Consider the following 20,581-nt stretch of genomic DNA (forward strand, 5'->3'; position numbering starts at 1 on the left):
TTTGAAAAAGCCACTATATTTACAAGAACCCCTAAATGCTAAATGTTAACCGAAAAATAATTAAACGACATGAACATCATTATGAAGTGTTTTGGTATTTTTCCAAAAAGCAAGAGCAATTTCGAAAATAACTATCCTTATTTGTGTGTTCCCCACTCAAATGCAATTTATGTATGTACGCACATATTTACATTAATTGTCTGGTAGTTCCACTAATGACCGACCGCCCCATATATGTGCTGGAGACATCTTCAGACACAAATAACACAATCAATTAGCGTTTGTGTTTTTCGTTGTTTTCGAACAAAATAATTGGCCATGTTTGTATTGAATTTCGATTTGATGAATTCTTCGAATTTGTTACCATTAATAATACCAATAATTTTCGATGTTCGGGTGTTTCTTGTTGGGGTGGTGTTTCTAAACAATGTATATCGTATATAGTAATTGAATGGCTAATTTATTTTTGGGCAATACATATACAGTAAAGGGCAAATGTGATGTTGCTATATGTATATATACATATATATATATATTTGTACACATGTAATTACATGTTATAGCCATACATTTTGTATTTCCTTCGAAGACAATCAAATACATTCAACGTCCGCCCGACACACAGCAATGTGACAACGTTAAATACCTTGAATGTCAGAAGACAAATAACATCATTCGATGGCAGGGCAGTTTTATTATTTTACTTTTATTTTACATAGAAAAGTACTGCCACAATTTTTATTATTAATTGAAGTTTTGATAAATGAAGTGGAGTAATTATTCTCAGGTTTTAGTTTATTAATTTGCATGCAGGAGCATACATATGTAAGCAAGAATATGTATGTAAGAACATGTGGAAACGCTTAAGGAATATATTAGGGTAGATTTGGATTTAAATACACTCTAAATCACACCGGAAAGTATTTAAATGCTACCCCACAGGAAACTACATTACAGCGAATTATTTTGGAAAGTGTGGTTACTACTTCGTCTGGTTTAAAATAATGTTTAGTATGGAGATGTGCCAATACCCCAAAAATCCAAAATAACAGCCAATTAAAAAAATATCTCCAAAATCCCAAAAATACCTTGAAACTTGGGTCAATATTAATAATTTTTAGTACGGACATTTTCTATACAAGGAGAACCAAAAACAAGTGATAAGCGGTAAGTTCAGCCGGGCCGAACTTTGGATACCCTCCACCATAGTTATATTGACAGATACTACAAATGAAAATATAGGGTACATACAAAAAGTGGACCTATACCGACATTTCTAAAAACGGATTATGTAAACCATAATACAAATTTTAGAAATTTTTAAAGGATAATTATACCCTCAGCCTTATGGCTAATGAGGGTGTATACACTTTAACACGGTGAAAATGTGCCTCATCGAAATATTGGTTCTAGATCCGATGTTTCTTTGGACCAAATCCGTTTCAGAAAATTTTAATTTCATCTGAATATCTTATTATTTCTTCCTATAGTTCATTATCGAACCTTACGTTCTAATATTTTTTCTCTCTATCCTCCGCAGGTGGAATAATTACAAAAGAGTCTTAGAACCAAACTCAAAACGCGGAACAAATCAGACAACTATTTTAATATAAAAAAGGGGGATATATGCTAAATTGCAGCAAATTCGGTTGAAAAAAGCGCTCAAGAACCCCAAAATACCGAAAATTGGGGGTACCGATATATGGGTGCTATCCGAAAAAATTGACCTATATTCATAATTTTTTGTGGAGAGATTTGGAACCTATTAAGAACCCAATGTACCAAATTTCAGCGTATTCTGTTGAAAAACGCGCTCAAGAACCCCAAAATAGCGAAAATTGGGGGTACCCCTATATGGGGGATATCCGAAAAAATTCACCTATATTTATAATTTTTTGTGGAGAGATTTGGTACCTATTAAGAACTCGAAATACTAAATTACAGCCAATTCGGTGGAAAAATACGATCAAAAACCCCAAAAATACTGAAAATTAGGAGGTGCCGTTATATGGGGGCTACCAGAAAAAGTGGACCTATATATATATATTATAATTTTTTGTGGGGACATTTAGTACCCAATAAGAACCCAATGTACCAAATTTCAGCGTATTCGGTTGAAAAACGCGCCCAAGAACCCCAAAATACCGAAAATTATGGGTACTGTTATATGGGAGCTATGCCTAAACGTGGACCGATATATCCCATCTTCGAACTTGACCTGCCTGTAGACAAAAGACAACCATATGCAAAATTTCAGCACTCCATCTCAATTCCTTCAGAAGATAACGTGATTACAACAGACGGACGGATATGGCTAGACCGTCTTAGAATTTTACCCTGATCAAGAATATATGATATATGAATATTTCGATGAGTTACAAACGGAATGACAAAATTGATATACCCTTCATACTATGGTGGAGGGTATAAAAAAAACTAAATTACAACCAACTCGATTGAAAAAACGTATCCAAAATCTCCAAAATATCGAATAATGGGAGGTAGCGTTATATGGGGCCTACTCTGAAACTTGAGTCAATATTAATAATGTTCGGTACGTTTATGTGCTATAGAATGAGAACCCAAAATACTAAATTACAGCCAACTCGGTTCAAAACGTTTCCAAAATACCCTATATTGGACATTCTGAGTACAAGTAATGTTTGTGCAAAATTTCAGATTCTATCTTGCGAAATATATATTGCGAAAATACACATATAAATCGGCATAGAATTTTATTCTGATCAAGAATATGTACTTTATGGGGCCTCCTGTGAATATTTCGAATATAATTTAATTTACACGGGTATAAAAAGCATCTGTCGGAATTGCAGACAGCCTATGGTTTGCAGGTGTCTACTGAATTACTACTTAGTGTCGAGGTAGACCTATATCGACTTGATATATGTTTGTTAAAGATGTTAAGATGTACAAATTTTGGATAACATTTTTAAAAGGAAATATATATTTGAAACTCCATACTTATGATGACCCCATATCCAAGCTTATGATAAGAAAAATAGTCTAATAAGTTCTATTTGGAATAGTCCACGTTAGTTTGACGCTTGACAACACATTTTTATACCCTCCACCATAGTATGGAGGGTATATTAGTTTTGTTTTTCCGTTTGTAACGCACCGAAATAATCATTTCCGCCCCCTATAAAGTATATATATATATATATATTCTTGATCAGCATAAAATTCTATGACGATCTAAGCATGTCCGTCTGTCCGTCTGTCTGTTGTAATCACTCTAGCGTCTAAACAAATTGAGATAGAACGCTAAAATTTTGCATAGAGTCGTCTTTTGTCTGCAGGCAGGCCAAGTTCGAAGATGGGTTATATCGGTCCACGTTTAGGCATAGCTCCCATATTAGGGTACCCCCCCCCCCAATTTTCGGTATTTTAGGGTTCTTGAGCGCGGTTTTCAACCGAATTCGCTGAAATTCGGTAAATTAGGTTCTTATTGGGTACCAAATGTCCCCTCTAAAAATTATAAAAATAGGTCCACTTTTTCTGGTAGCCCCCATATAAGGGTACCTCCCAATTTTCAGTTTTTAAGGGTTTTGACCGAATTGGTTGTAATTTAGTAATATGTGTTCTTATTGGATAGAAAATCTCTCCACAAAAAATTATAAATATAGGTAAATTTTTTCGGATAGTCCCCATATAAGGGTACCCCCCAATTTTCGGTATTTTAGGATTCTTGAACGCGTTTTTCAACCGAATACGTTGAAATTTGGTACATTGGGTTCTTATTGGGTACCAAATGTCCCCACTAAAAATTATAAATATAGGTCCACTTTTTCTGGTAGCCCCCATATAAGGGTACTTCCCAATTTTCGGTTTTTAGGGGGTTTTGACCAGATTTTTTCACCGAATTGCCTGTAATTCAGTAATTTGAGTTCTTATTGGGTAGTAAATCTCTCCACAAAAAATTATAAATATACGTCAATTTTTTTTGGGTATCCCCCATATAAAGGTACCCAAAATTTTCGGTATTTTGAGCGCGGTTTTCAACCGAATTCGCTGAAATTTGGCATTTTGTAGTCGTATATGGCAATAAATCTCCCCACAAAAAATTATTAATATTCACCTCTTTTTAGGAGTAGTCCCCATATAACCCCCTTTTTTAAATTAAAATAGTTATCTTATTTGTTTCGTGTGTTGGGGTTGGGTAGTCGTTACGGGGAATAGTCAATGTATACCCTACAAAGACGTTTTAGCCATCTGTTGTAAGCCTTCCAGAGATATTGTGATAAAAAAACTCAAACATGACAATAATGAAATATATCGGCAGGCATTTAGACATCTCCTCAATATAGTGATACCTCCTGAAGGAATGAATTGAGATAAACAATTAAAATATTGGTTAATTATGCATAGCCCTCAATATAATAATAACCCCAAATATTCTATACTTCCTACACTATGTAATCAATATTGGTCCGCCTTTAGGCGTAGCCTCATATAACTTTGTAATCTAAATTACAGTTGTTTGAGGATTTTATACTCTACCATGCGTTATCAGCATCAATCCACTTTTTGGAGCTTACAGATTTCAGAAAAAAAATCCCCATTAAAAATTGCTGAAATTTTTATTTTGTGTACATAATGGTTAACATAAAACGGTTTGTAGAATTATCGATATATGCCCCCTTTTTGGTATGTTCTCTATATTTTCATTACATGTATCTATCAGTATAGCTATGTTGGAGGGTATCCAAAGTTCGGCCCGGCCGAACTTAACGCTTTTTCACTTGTTAATATTTACTTTGACACAGGAAATGTATACAAACACGTTTAACCCTTTGAGCTCAGATTTTTTCCGTAATCATAGAACAATTTTCTGTTCACAGGTTTAATGCGACTATCCTAGGTAGAATATGGACAAAATTTCATTTCATTTCGAATACGGAGCGATTTAAATAATTTGGACTGTACACATTTTGCCCTCTTCTCTATATAAAAATGCTCATAACTTTAATTTTGTAGATTTTTCTTGTGATATGTGTCGTCCATAATCAGGTCTTGACATGGGGAATCCAAAGAATGCATATATACTATATATTTAAATAATCCATTCTAGGATGAATATTTTCGAAAACTCAATGCTTTTGTTAGCTTTTTTTAAAATTCCGCATTTTATGATGAGATCAGAGAAAATAGAAAACATAGCAAAGGATCCTAGGAAAAATTTTGGTCATAGGAAATATATTTGCAAAAAACTCACACAATCGTAGGGTGTTAAACTCCTTGTACATTAGATCTTTTTCCGGGTTAACCTACTTTATGAGGTTTTATTTGACATATATGCAATGGAAATGACAATTGAAACCCACTGGGTTAACGAAATCCGGTTAAATGTAAACGTACTGTTAGGTTAATTATAAGGAATATATTAAAAAATCCAAGCATGGTATTACCTTAGTAAAAATATCATTAGTAAAAATATTGTGTTAGTCGTAGTAAAAATATTATGAAAAATACCGCGGCTTTAATGATCTAAGGAAAAAAATTGTTCGTATTCAAACCACCCTAATAAACAATTTAAGGGAACCCCACCCATTCTCGATTTTATTTTTTCAAGATTTTCAATGGGCTGGTAAATCAATACCAATGCTTGTTAAGGATTGTAACTTTGCACATATATATTTGAAGATTTAAAAAAAAGAAAAATAATTTACAAAAATTTTTGTTATTGCTTTGTTGTTGTTTTTTGTGATTAAGGAAAAGTCCTCACCAATGGTGTTAGAAAATTCCAATGGTGTTAGAAAGAGTACATGTCTGGCTCTCGTATGAACTAGGATTATTGACTTCGCTCTAAAATTAACAAAATGGCGGACCTTTGAAAAAATATTTTTGAAAAATCGCCGAATTTTGACCAAAAACCAAGTTAAAAAATAAGGAAGATCTTCACCGATTCACCTAGTTCATACGATAGCTATACACTCACAGCGTGTACAAACGTGTAAAAATTTGAAATCGATTGGGTTATTAGTTTAAAGTTTGAGAAGCCCTTTAGCCGTCACTTGATTCTGATACAATAAATCGGCTATATCTTCAAGAGTTCTTGAGATTTTTACTTGAAATTTTGTATAGACATTCTTGAATTAGTGTAGAATCGAATAAAATCAAAAAAATGTTGACCCCGAGAATGGGGGGGGTCCCCTTAATAAATGATTTACATATGTATGTATTAAAATACAAATACATATATCGGTACATTTATTTGAGAAATTAAACCATAAATTTGTAATTTTTCGCTTGACACTATCATAAAATTATTCATTTATTTTTTCAAAATGTTGACAAGTCTTTGAAATAAATTATTTTTAGCAGACACGACTGTTATACGTTTTACCCTTGAAAGAGTGGCAATACAATTATTTTTTTTTTTTTAATTTTAGATTTGATGGTTTCATACTAAATTAGGAATAAAGTTGCATATAGGGATATACTAAAATAAACCGATTTAATAAAACTAGTTTCAGGAAATTGAAATAAAATTAGAGTACATAATTAAATATAAACACAATATTCAAATGACAAAAATAGTTACAATTGATCATTAACGAATGGAAAAGCTGAAATTAATTATAATGAATATATTTTATACTTGACAATGATATATTTAAATATCATCGGTTCATTGTCCTATAATTTATCAGTAATTTATAATAATAGAATATTTTTACATGGCCAGGTATTATAGGGCCAATTTAAACATATATACAGTGGTGTTCAAAAAAAAAAAAAAAATAGATTCACCAGCGCTCGAAAAAGTTCTTCACTTCTAAATCTCATATAGTTAGAAATATATGTAAAAAAGTAACTGCACTTTGCTTACTCATCTCCTCTGAATATAATCCCGTTACATTTCCAAAGTTGCAAGCGACAGTCTTCTTAAAATTTATTGCAAATACAGATTTTGTTGTGAGAACACGTGCTCCATGCTCCAAGCTGTTGTTTGAAAGTTATTGCACTAAACGGTAAGTCTGATCAGTTTTTACTAATTATATTAAACAAATTAATTAAAAAATAAAATATTAGAACTAGAAATGGGCAGAGGTAAACACTGCAGTCCTGAAATCAGGGATATTATAAAGAAACTTCATAATGAAGCCAAGAGCTATAGAAAAATATAAAATGGTCCAAAATGCTGTAAATTATCAGTCTAAGCCAGAAACTAGAGGAAAAAAATCAAAAATCACACCCCTTATGGAAACGAAAATAGTTCGACATGTAAAAAAACATCCATTTGCAACCTCATCTGCCATTAAAAAAGAGTATAACCTTGATGTTTCTACTCCAACAATCAGAAGGATTTTACTCAGAAATAATTTAAAATCCAAAACTAGCAGAAAAGTTCCATTTTTATCCAAATAACACCTAAAAAAAAGATTAGAATTTGCAAAGCAGTATGTAAATTGGCCCATGCATAAGTGGAGAGATATTTTATGGTCAGACGAACACCGAATTCCTTCCACAATTAGGAAAGGAAATATATTGGTATGGGGATGTTTTCCTACCATGGTACATGGCCTCTATTTAGAATAGAAGGAACAATGGATACAATTTATTACACGAATATATTGAACAACGTCATGCTGCCCTATGCTGAATGGGAAATGCCGCTCAGATGGGTATTTCAACAAGATAACGACCCGAAGCATACATCGAAACGAGCTATAGATTGGTTTCAAAATAATGACGTAGAGGTTTTAAGCTGGCCGGTACAGTCACCGGACTTAAATCCTATCGAAAACTAATGGAAAATTGTCAAAGCATCTCTACGATGCAGTTTGGGAGTTAGTAAAAGAATCGTGGGAAAACATTCCAATCGAAACATGCCAGAGACTTGTTGACTCTATGCCAAAACGGTGTTCAGCAGTCATTCAAAATAAGGGATACTCTACTAAGTACTAAGGTAAATAAAGTGTAAATAAGAGGAATTATAAAGTTTTAATTACTAACAAATTTTTTTCAGAACTCCAAAGTCAATGAATCTATTTTATTGAACAGCAGAAAATCGCTGATTTTGTATAATAATATTTTTAATTGTAAATATAAGTTTAGAAATTTAATCTTTTTTATGTTAAAAAATTACCAAAACAAACAAATAAAAAATTTAATTCGCGTTCATATAGAGTTTTATTGGCCCACAAGATGTTAAATGAAGGTGAATCTATTTTTCTGAACAGCACTATATATATATATATATATATATAACGACATATTAGTTATAACGACAGATCCAAAAGTCCCGAAAAGTAGTTTGCCTCTTATTGATATCGTTTATGATGACATTTCGCTTATAGCGACCAATTTCAACTGTAAATACACTACTACATTTTAAACAAATTACTAATTATGGCAATAAACCTTCCTTTTATTAGTCATTTACTTTCCAATACCAATTTCATATTAATATGAAATGTAATTTTTAATGCGTTTTACTTTGCGTTTTTGTTGACCTCAGATTCATTCTCTATTCCAATTATTTGTTCTTTCTACTGCACTCATTTTTTTTTTTTTTTTGCCCAAAGGTCAATATCGAAAAAAATATGTAAAAAAAATCCCCAAAGACTTTAATTCCCCTGCAGACATATTATTCCCTTTTGCCTTTCCTACGTAGTAAGTAATAAATCGTTTGGGTGACTCAGGTTAAAGTGGCAAGGTGTTACAATGTCGTTTACATTAACTTATTATTCACTTTTTTTACAATTTAGTGGTGATTTTTTGTTGTTGTTTTTGTTAAGTTAGTAAACATTTTTACTATTGTGATTTTGTCTACCCGCCATGGGGGGTTTGCAAGGGGTTTTATTTGCCAAATAAAAAAAACATGCATATAGTTAAGTTTGTATTTATGTAGTCAAATATATGGATAGGCCGCCAAAAACCTCCACTGGTTATTTCCAACGAAAATAATAAGGATATATGTAAGGTTGTGAGTTGAGATGGCTACGTTAAGCCTATTATGGTGTAATAAGAAATCATGAGACACGCAACATAAATGGCCTCCTGGTGAAATGGCACAGTGGAAAAGTTTTGCAAATATAAATAATATTTATATATAGCAAATATGAGACACGCAACTTCAGTACGTTGTTCAAAATTTTGTGGCAATCTGCCGAACTATGGGTTTTTGATGCACCTCTTACTTAAAATCGGACGAAAATATATATGGCAGATATATCCAAATCTGAACAAAATTTGACGAAACAAAAATCGGACGAAGCTGTGGTCCAAACTACTGTGCCAAATTTCATCTATTGAATATTTTCGCCATAAAACAAAAATTTGGTCACTTTAGGTCTTGGTGATTTGACTCTCGGAATATTAACCAATCATCATCTAAACCGCCGTTCTAAGTATTTGGCCAGATTCCCTTCACCGTGAAAATATGTAATGTTCTGCATATAATAATGGTCTTTAGAGTGACTAGAAAATCTGACAAAAATAATGATTTCGGTTCATTGTACCCCTTTAAATATCATCTCAACATCACAGCGCCATCAGCGCGCCATATCTGTGTTGTACGACTTTCAGCTGCTGCGAATAATAATTTCCTACCCAATAAAGAAATCCACTCAGACCTATCTGATTCACTAGCCTAGACATCCTTCTTCCAATCTTGCTAACAGACAACGACTCCTAACCTTTCCGGTTCCACCCAGGAATGTTTAACAAATTGCAACTGAATAAACGTTTAGTTTGATGATTTCAGCGTGCCTACAAACCACACCAAATACTTAAATGGACCACCCCCATTCTCGCATTATAGCTAAAAAAGGTATATACGCTCTGATACGGCAAAAATATGCTTCATCGAAATATTGGTTTTAGATCCTATGTTTCTTTGAGCCAAATCCGTTTCAGACAATTTGAAGTTGATTTACAAATGCCCATCTATCTGTCTCCGGCTGGTGCGCACGAAAACTCACGAAGGTAGTAACCGATTTCATCCAAACTTCGCACATTGTAATATTTCTTCCAAACTTAGTTCAAGTTTGAACTATTCGATTTGAACCACACTTTGTACAACCTGTTATCTTTACCAAGCTTAGATTAAGTCCGAAGATGGGATCCATTGGCGAAAGGACTGTCCGGTATGAACCAATCTTTTCACAACCTATTATCTCTACAAAGCCTAGATCAAGTCCAAAGATGAGGCAAATTAATCCACTCTTTCTGCCACATCTTCTACAAAGAGTCAATATTTTATAAATTTGTAAATTTAATTTGAAGCGAATAAAATAAGAGTTTTGATCAAACATATTCCAGATCTTTGATAAACATAAATTCCTTATATAAAACAAAAAATAATAAAACATATATAAAATAATTATACATATACAAAATATATAAAATTTGTCTCGAAATATTCACCGGAGACCCCATAAAGTATAAATATTCTTAATCACAATAAAATTATATGTCGATTTATGCGTGTCCGTCTGTTGAAATGACGATAGAGTTCACAATGGGTCTCATGCATAAAAACGAGTAAAAGCGATGAGTTGAGTCAAGTTAGCAATTGCTCGTATGTTGAGTTCGATCGAACAGCAACAGCTTTTGCTCAATTTCGTACGCATAAAAATGAGTTCAAACCAATTGCAATTACTTGAGCAAATTGAGATCAAACTTCTAATTGTTATTGAAGTGCTAACATGTCGTCAAGTGGAAGTGATTTAGAAGTTGTAGTAAATACTAATAAAATAAAAACTGACGATATATCTACATTTTTAGTACAAACAATTAAAGAAAATAAATATTTACTTTAAAAAAGTCAGTTACCAAGCATTAAAAATAAGAAAAAAATCAAAAACTCCAATTGCAAATGGAAAGGAATAATTTGCTTACCATTTCATTTGACCATTTTTTATTTGATCTGCATCTTTCGGGAATTTGATCCACTCGCTACACAGTTGATTGATGTACTCCAATATCTGTGGATATACCATTTTGGAATCCAGGATCTGCACAGAATCGTATATAGAGATAATTTTATCAATGTTGCTAAGGGCACTACCACTCCTCAAAAAAATAATTCGCTAACCAGCAAATGCTGCTACCATCATGTATCCTCACTTGCTAAATTTGTCTTGCGCTGTTGATAAGATTTTTTATTTATTTGTGGTATAAATTATTCAGCCATGATTCCTTTTTAGTTTACGCGAGTCAACTAAGAGGCATGCTCACAAAAGTAAGCAAAAGCTTGTTTTTATGCATATGAAAATGAATACAATCTCATCCAACTTCAATTTCTAAGTTCAAACTGAGCAAGAAGAGATCAAACGTGAGCAGTGAGTAAAAGCAAATACATCAAATTATATAATGCATACGACAAACACCTTTTACTCAAAAAATCGAGTACGTTTTATGCATGAGACCCATTGAACTTATACGATCCACAATTTGATAATTGGATGCACTATTCCTCGCATTCTAAACCTTTTGGAAGAGGTTATGTTTGTTTGTTAGTGATTTGATTTTGCTATCTATGATGCTCCAAAGATTTTTCTATAGGGTGAAGATCTGAAGATTGTGTTGGCCATCATAAAACCCGGATTTTTGAATCCCGCTGGGGGTTATTGTCAAGCTTCAAAACAAAATATTCATGGAATATTTTCCAAGATAATTTTCTGTGATAAATTATGTTCACAATTATTAATAATTATTCCTTTTAGTGTACGCGAGTCAACTAATAGTCATGCTCCACAAAATTTAAGCAAGAGCTCACAAAATACAACTCCTAATTTCAAACTGAGCAAGAAGAGATCAAACGTGAGCAGTGAGTAAAAGCAAATACTTCAAATTTTATTATGTATACGACAAGCACCTTTTACTCAAAAAATCGAGTCCGAGCTCAAGCTCACGTTTTATGCATGAGACCCAATATTTAAGATAGAACTCTAAAATTTTGGACAGACATTGCTAGTACAGCGGATCCATAATATTGGGTAATATTTCGCGATATTTGCACCCTCGTCACTGATATATAGGCCAAAAGCTTCACTTTCTAACCCTGGCAAGTTTTCCATATGTTGTTTTCCCAAGGTGAATATTTACGCCATAAAATAAAAATGTTGTCATCAAAGGAGTCGTTCTAAGGATTTTGTCAGATCCTCTTCACCATGTAAAATAAGTAATGTTCTGCATATAATAAAATCTGAAAATGTGGCAATAAATAAAGTTTTCAGTTCATTGCAACCCCTAAATATTATCTTAACATTACCGAAAATTATAGGCTTCGTCCTTGATCATAAACGGGACTTCATGCTATATTTCAAAGCGATCAGCGCTACATTTCCGCCCTCCAATTATTATAGAATTATATATGACTTCAAAATCATCCTTCTCTTCGTCATATTATTCCCATATAAAGTAATAATATGTTAGCCCTAGCTGATTATAGTCATATAAGTGTCTTAACCTTGACGACAGTCAAGACATTTTTATTACATACCGGCGACCTGAGTTCGAATGCTTATCTAATATTTTTTGTTCAGAGTCTTATAACCTCCAATATTATCCACTGTGTTTACTTTAATGTGCGAAGAAAATTTATTACGTTTTTAACGCTTACTAAAGTTGTGAAATTCTAGCAAACACTTTTACACATCCAATCAAACACATACTAGATTCCAAGTAAAGAAAATACAAATTAAGGGAAAACATTGGAAAAAACAAGGAATGACCAATGAACTATAATCTAAGATAGGCAACATTTATTTTTGGAACTTCCCCCGAAAAAAACACACACACATTAAAAAAATTCAAGTTCAAGTTAATCGGAAAGCTCACCAAAACAAATGAATCCATTCAAGGTTAATTCGATAATAACGTTTTTCTTCACATTTCTTCTTCTCTTCTACAGAATTGGCAGTGCCGATACATTGGAAGTGGTGGCCTCGAAATCAGCTGGAACGGGTAGTGAACCATCCACGCCGGAGGATAATATAAATGTTGTGGTGCGAGTTCGACCGCTCAATGAGCGAGAGAAAAGAGATCGCCATGGTTCAATATTACAATTTCCCGGAAATGGACAAATTATTGTATGTATCTAAAAGAGGGAGAGATTTGAATTTATTTGTAAAAATAAATATTGTTTTTTATTTTACAGATTGAAGCCAATAATTCAGCCAAAAGTCGTAATCGTGAAAATGTCCGCGTCTTTACATATAATGTTGTTTTTGAACCTGGCGCCACCCAAGAAGATATTTTGGATTATTCTGGTATTAAGAGAATCATTGAAATGGCAATTGAGGGCTTTAGTTGTACAGCATTTTGTTATGGCCAAACGGGTTCGGGTAAAACGCACACATTAACCGGTCCACCAGATTTGGTAAGTATAAAATTATAAAAATGTTAATAGGGTATTTGGATGGTATGTACAAAAATGTATTGGGGCATTTATATAGAATTATTCTGTCACTGTTGTTATTAGGTTATTCCCGAACCCAAGTTGGCTAGTCGTGGTCATTACATTGTTTAACATGGTTGGCAATTCAATTATTATGAAGATAGCATAGCACAATAAATAGGTAGTCCACTTAGCAAGCTGATAATTAGATTAACTGTCAAAGTGTATAGTTTCTACTTGAATTCTATGTGCAATGTTGCCAACCATCTGAAATATTACAAGAAAAAAATTGACAGGTCGGGACCATGTTACAATAAATAGGTAGTCAATTTAGCGCAGCTGATGTCTTGATTAAGTGTCAAAGTGGGTAATTTCTACATGAATTCGATGTGCAGTGTTGCCAACCATTTGAAATATTATATGAAAAATTTTGACTGATAATCGAGACAGATAATGATATTGTTTGTTCTACCTTATTATTGCATCATGGTCGGGACCATGGTACAGTAAATAGGTAGTCCATTTAGAGCAGCTGATGTCTTGCTTAACTGTGAAAGTGCGTAGTTTCTACATGAATTCGATGTGGAATTTTGCCAACCATGTGATATATTATAAGGAACAATTTGACGGATGGTCGAGTGGGTAATTTTTACTTGAATTCGATGTGCAGTGTTGCCAACCATTTGAAATATTATATGGAAGAGTTTGACAGATAATCGAGACAAAAACAAAGGTTTTTGTTTTGATACATCACCTTATTATTGCATCATGGTCGGCACAAAAACAATGTTTTTGTTGTAATATTGCCATTCATAGGGAAATCAGGAATTTTGAGTAGGTATAGCTGAGTAGTTTAATAGTCATGTGTTAGGTATCGAGCTATCAATTCGTACCCAATAGAAAATGAGGCAGTTGCACCATTCTCTCAAGACTACTCGACAGCTCCAACTCCTCTGCTGCTATGTATAGTCTCCGAGTATAACATTCACACGGTATTGTTCTACTGCCTGTGCAACTGCATCTGAACGAATGCTTTTCACACATGCCTGATAGGTGTGGTGATTCAAAGGTTCACGTATGTACCTTTGGACCCTTCTTTCTAGATCGTGAAGATATGGTGGTGTAGATGAACAGGTATGATCTTCTTTTCCTCCTGAACATAGTCCAATGGTGACAGGTCTGAATGTTCTGAACATGTTTTCCGTTGTGTATCACTCACGCACGGCGGATAACTTACAGACCTATGGCTTTAAAGGTCGTTGACTTCGTGATGGACATTTTCATATTTCCAAATGGAAGAACTCTGCCAAGTTCACTAGATTGGCCTTCAACCTATCACACTTGCCATCTATTATTGACCCAGAGTTCCGGAAGGGACAATTGGGAAACTTCCTTAAAGAGTGTTGGACCTCTTTTTTTTAATTCGACTTTCGACTGGCGTCCGTACAATAGTTAAAGAACCAAGTTTTCAAACATGGTTGGGGGGTTGTTCATTTAACATCCTCTAAAAAGCCGGGTACCATCGCCCGAATCCGCTTCCGGAGTCGGTGTTGATGATTTGGTATTATTCTCTAATACTTGGGAGTAGCAATGAGACAGCAGTTCTAGTTTGAATTTCCCTCGGAAAGTTACGTAATCTGATGATGACAAAGTTGACATAGACAACGAAGTCTCGTTGGGTTCTAAATAGAAGAAGCGTGAAAAATGTTGCCCGCACCGCTCTGTTGGGTTTAAGACAGAGCAATTACGGAAATGCCTCTATTCTCCGCATCCATTACATCTCACATTATTGTCCCCGATTTGTCTCGATTTCTTCTTGAACAAGTAGAATAGAGAGGAAAAATTCCGGGGAAACCCCCATACATGTATATGCTGGGTCAAAGTCATGTTCTTTCGAGTCAATCCAGAATGTTGTGGAGTACGAATGCTTAGAGTACATGGGTACCTATTTTGCGGTCTTACCCCACGGATCTGTAAACACCAGTTTATACAAAACGTCAACCAATGCCCCCACACCAAAACAGTACCAATCAATGGCACGTTTTTGGACGCCCTCACCTCCTTGGATGAGGAGCGGATCCCATCTAAAACTCCTGCCTTTCTATGGGCCAGGTATCCGGTTGCAATGCAATTCCATTCCTAGCCGAGCCGAGGCTCTACCCGCAATATGGGTATAAACGGCGGCCATCACCATGTTCCCCGAATGGCCAACACCATCTACCAGACCAGACCGTAGACCTACGGAAACTTTCGGTCAGGTTCATAGCCGAAGCTATTTCCAGAAGAGCCTCAAAAATTTCGAGACTCATCACCCACTTGTTCTTCTTGAACAAGTAGAATAGAGAGGAAAAATTCCGGGGAAACCCCCATACATGTATATGCTGGGTCAAAGTCATGTTCTTTCGAGTCAATCCAGAATGTTGTGGAGTACGAATGCTTAGAGTACATGGGTACCTATCTTACCCCACGGATCTGTAAACACCAGTTTATACAAAACGTCAACCAATGCCCCCACACCAAAACAGTACCAATCAATGGCAGTTTCATAGCCAAAGCTATTACCATTAGAATCAATATTTGCAGGCTCTCTACAATGGAACAATCGTTGGAAGGGAATAAAAAGTAAAAAAATAATTAAAGAAATGACAGACTTTTGACATACAAAAAATTGGCAGGACGTTTAAAAATAGGCCTATCTTGATTGTCAGGAGACCTTTAAGCTAATTATAGCCATTCCGGTTTGGAAGTGCGGCTGCTTATTCTATGGGTCAAGCATCCGGTTGTAATGAAACTCCACACCGAACCGAAGCTCTACCCACGATTTGGGTATAACCCACATCCAACACGATGCTCCCCGAAGGTCCAACACCATCTACCAGACTAGATCCGCAGACCTAGGGGCCCTGACACTCGAGCTACGGAAACTTTCGGTAAGGATCATAGACGAAGCTATTACCTGTAAAACCCCAAGCAGTTTGAGACTAGTCACATTTTTAGCCTCTGCCCAGCTTCATAGCCAAATCTACTACAATTAGAACAAATATTTGCGGGCTCTATACAATGGAAGAATCGCTGAAAGGGAATTAAAAGGGAAGGCATAATTAAAGAAAGAAAAAATTAAAACGCTTTTAAAATACCGAATATGGACAGGACGCTTAAAAAAAGGCCTATATTGATTGTCAGGAGAACTTTTGGCTAATTATAGCCATTCCGGTTTTGGAAATGCGGCTAGGGCCTTGAAAATACGTAAATTTTGTATGGGATCATAACAAAACATGGGCTTATTTGTATAAGACTATGTTTTGTTCCGTGAGTAAGGAACCATGGAACCGGCATGTCAAATTACAGAGATTTCGATTTATGGGGTCCAGAATGAAATAGGAAATAAACATTTCTAATAATCTCACTTTCTTTCCCTCTCACATGTCATTTCTCTTTCAGTTTCTTGGCAAACCGAATCACAAAGATCCACGACATGGTCTTATCTTCCGATCGTTTGTGTACCTCTTCCAGTTGATAAGGAATCGTCAGGATACATCCTTTGTATTGAAGGCCTCATTTATGGAAATCTACAATGAAAGGGTGAGTAAATATGTATGTAAATATCAATTCCAGTGAATTTTGAATCATCCAATCCCTTAAGTAAACTTCGTGTGCAGTTCTAGGCTATAAGGTTAATTAACAAAAGACTTGGCCTAAAAAACAGAGTAATTTTAATTAAACATTATCCTTCCGTCTCCCCCCAAAACATGCATTGTATTAAAGTTTAGATAATCAAAAAAAACTGTAATTAAAAAAATAGCAACAACAATAACGTCGACGACTACAAAACCAACAAAACGAAAATTACAACTCTAGCATGCAGCGGAATAAAATGTTGTGACCCATTCTAAATATTTTGCGTGGAATTTTAAATGAATTTGGAATGAATTTTTTCTATTTGCTCTTCTTCGTCACGCCTTCTCAATTTTGCATGTCAATGTGCACAATAGCAACAACAACAACAACAAAAACAAAATTCAATTTAAATAAAAGCCAAGACTGCACGAGGTACAGGCAGACAGATAGACAAACTGCAGTCAAATGTTATTGCAACTGGGTTCCGCACGTTCGTCATTATCGTTCAGCGATGTCGATGAAATTCCCCATTTTCACAGGTTAATGGGGTCAATTCAATTAAACGATGAATTGTCCGTTGTTGTTGTTGCGCCAATTTAAATAACGTCCATTCACATGTCCTGCAAATCGATTGCTCAATGGGTTTAGCACATTTTTTGTCGTCCAAAAATGAGTTCGTGTATTCAATATGTCGTGCATTTTCAAATATTCAAAGTGTTTTCAATTTTCTTCCCTTTCAACAGGTTATCGATTTGCTGAATCCCGGCTCCCAGCGCAAACCCTTGTCCGTGCGATGGTCAAAGAAATCCGGTGGATTTTTTGTTGAAAATTTATTCACGGTCGATTGTGAAGAGTTGGATGATTTGTTGGCTGTCCTGGAAGAAGGTAAGTGTAAAGAATTGTGATTGATTAGTCGATTTATTGCCAACACAAATTAAATAGAAAGGGAATATTTTTACTGAAGAATATGGTTTAAAAAATAAATATAGGGAAATACTACGCATTTAAAAATGTTATCTTCAAAATAAAATAATAATATGAAATTATTTAAAATGTATAAAAGCAATCGGGAATTTTAGATGGGGGAATACCATGACAAATTTTTGGTAGGAAGATTTGCTTCCCAATGAGAACCTAAATAACTGAAGAATTGCGTTTTGATTTTGTGGCAAATCTCCCTATCCATAACACAAAAATCGGGTCTCCTTATAATATAGTCTCCATATAACGGTGCCTACTACATCGATATTTTTTGATTTTCCAACCAAATTGGATGTAAATCGAAATATAGACTTTTATACGGCAAAAATGTACCTCATGGAAATATTGGTTTTAGACCCCATGTTTCTTTAAACCAAATCCGTTTTTGACAATTTATAGTCGTTTTACAATTGGTCATCCATCTGTCTGGCCGGCCAGTGTGCACGAAGGGAGTAACCGATTTCATCCCAACTTTCCACATTCTTATATGTCTTCCACACTTTGTTCAAATTCGAAGATGGGGAACATCGGTCCACTAATTTAATAATAACATGCGAACAGACTATCCGATTTGAACCATATTTTGTTCAACCTATTATCTTTACCATGCCTAGGTCAAGTCCGAACTAATTGGTCCACACCTTCTGGTACTGCCCCCACAAATGGTCAACTTTTTCAATCTTTATAAATTTAAGGAAAGGAATGTCCGATTTGAACCAAACATCGCATAACCTATTATCTTTACAAGCCTAGATGAAGTCCAATAGTGGGTCTATGTTTTATATACTTCCAAATTAAATTTGAAGCAAAGTAACCGATTTGATGAACATTAAAACCGAAACTTCTTTGATAAAAACATATTCCTTATACAAAGCAAGTCATAAAACATGTGCGCAATTCAAAAGACCCCCGCAAAACAGGTTGAGGGTATATATTTGACACTTTTTTTACGGAGTATATTTGGAATATTCTATTTAATTTTAAGAACATATCTTCACAGAACTCCATATCTATATTTTCTGGAAGCAATAGAGTACGTTCTATATACGACGTCTTCAATAACTCCAATACATTTAACGCTGTGTTTTTAGACATACCAGGAAATCATGTCTGGCGTCGTCACATCGGCTAATAACGTAATCGGCTTCATTGTAGATTTTCTCCAATGCAAAATCATAAATTCTGAAGTTCTTGACGAAGATTGAGAAATAGAATTATAGATGATCTCGCTTGATGCCATTCACTTTCTTTATAATGGTTTTACGCATTCATGTAATCCGCGTCAGTTCCGAATTTATTTTTCCAAACTTAATCTGGGATGCAAGTTGTTTCAGTTCTTTCAACTCGACTTGAATAATGTTTAGCCATTCCTTTAGTAGACCTACTGTCCGGCGTTTACCTCCTAGGCGCCTCGATTAAATTCGAGTAATCTGCTTTAGTTCTGAATTTATTTTTTCATCCTTAAACTCGGATGCAAGTTGTATCAGTTCTTCCAAATCATGTTGAATAAATGAATAATGTTTACACAACTCCTGGCGTCAAGATTAAATCGTCTGTAGTTCCTCGTTACTACTGCTCATCAAGTCTTTTTCCCAGGATTCTCTGGAAAAATATGACTCTTTTTCCATCTCAATTTTTTAGATAAAAAAACTGTTCTCATGGAACAGAAATTCTTGAGATCTCTATTCAAAACTGCTATTGCATTTTTTTTCTCAACCAATTGCTTTTAATATTTTGTCCTTGCTGGTTCCACTGAGTTTCTTATTTGATAGCCAGTGATTGTATAAACAGAGGAATTTCACCACAGTCAAAGCTGCTACAACAATGATTCCCCAAAAATGTCTCATTTCTGCTAAACGATCAGTAAGAGGGTCGTAACATATCATTTAGAGTTCTATCTTGTTTCTCCTCCCTATGGAAGACTTCCCCTTTCATCACCGAAGACTTAGAGCATGCATTCTGTGGCGAACTCGCTGTCTCATCCTCTGACGAAAACCGTGAATTCCGGTTATTCATTTCTGAGTTGCCGGGCTTCACGGAATATTCGGATGCAGTGCTCGTCATCTGGATATTAGAGTCGGCATCGCAATAATCAGTCGGTAGGCTTTGCCGTTACTATCAGTCAATGGTAACCTCTTTTTTGCGGGTTTGGCATTTTTCTGCCTTTCCGGAGACCTAATTCTCTTCGCCAATTCCGATTAAGGGGAGGAACCATCAGGTTTGTACTTCTGAGCATTGACTTGCTGTTTAGTGTTGTTTTTTCGGTTCATTCAAGCTAATTTTAGCTTCTGTGCTCCGGATAACTTCTTCTTTCTTGTCTTGTAGAGCTTGGCGATTTTCTTGCTAACCGTCTTTCCTCATTAGCCATCTTATCAGTTTCTGTGCTACTTCGGGACTCTAAGACGGTTATATTTGTCATGTCTTCATGTTCAAACTCGGAGTTTAAGGTTGGATAAAATATATTTGAAATGTCACACTCATACATTGCCATGCCATCAATAGATTTATATTTATTAATTTGCTTGTAATATTCAAAAGGTGGTGTAGGGCATCATATAGTCGACTTTTCTGATCTTGTTTCATACCTTACTGTACTTTTAGTAAAAAGTT

General features: G+C 34.8%; 1 protein-coding gene across 1 annotated transcript in view; it reads left to right on the plus strand.

Annotated features, from left to right (window-relative positions):
• The window catches only part of LOC133325688 (kinesin-like protein KIF12), a 44,957-nt gene that overhangs the window by 16,421 nt on the left and 7,955 nt on the right, over positions 1-20,581 (plus strand). Inside the window, exons 2-5 of the mRNA XM_061534411.1 lie at positions 12,887-13,064; positions 13,133-13,354; positions 16,814-16,954; positions 17,734-17,875. Of these exons, the coding sequence (XP_061390395.1) occupies positions 12,887-13,064; positions 13,133-13,354; positions 16,814-16,954; positions 17,734-17,875 (683 nt within the window). The remainder of the gene's footprint in view (positions 1-12,886; positions 13,065-13,132; positions 13,355-16,813; positions 16,955-17,733; positions 17,876-20,581) is intronic.

The sequence above is a fragment of the Musca vetustissima genome, unplaced genomic scaffold, assembly GCF_032173495.1.
Source record: "Musca vetustissima isolate MV318-11 ecotype Yass unplaced genomic scaffold, APGP_CSIRO_Mvet_v1 utg25369, whole genome shotgun sequence".
Taxonomy (NCBI): domain Eukaryota; kingdom Metazoa; phylum Arthropoda; class Insecta; order Diptera; family Muscidae; genus Musca; species Musca vetustissima.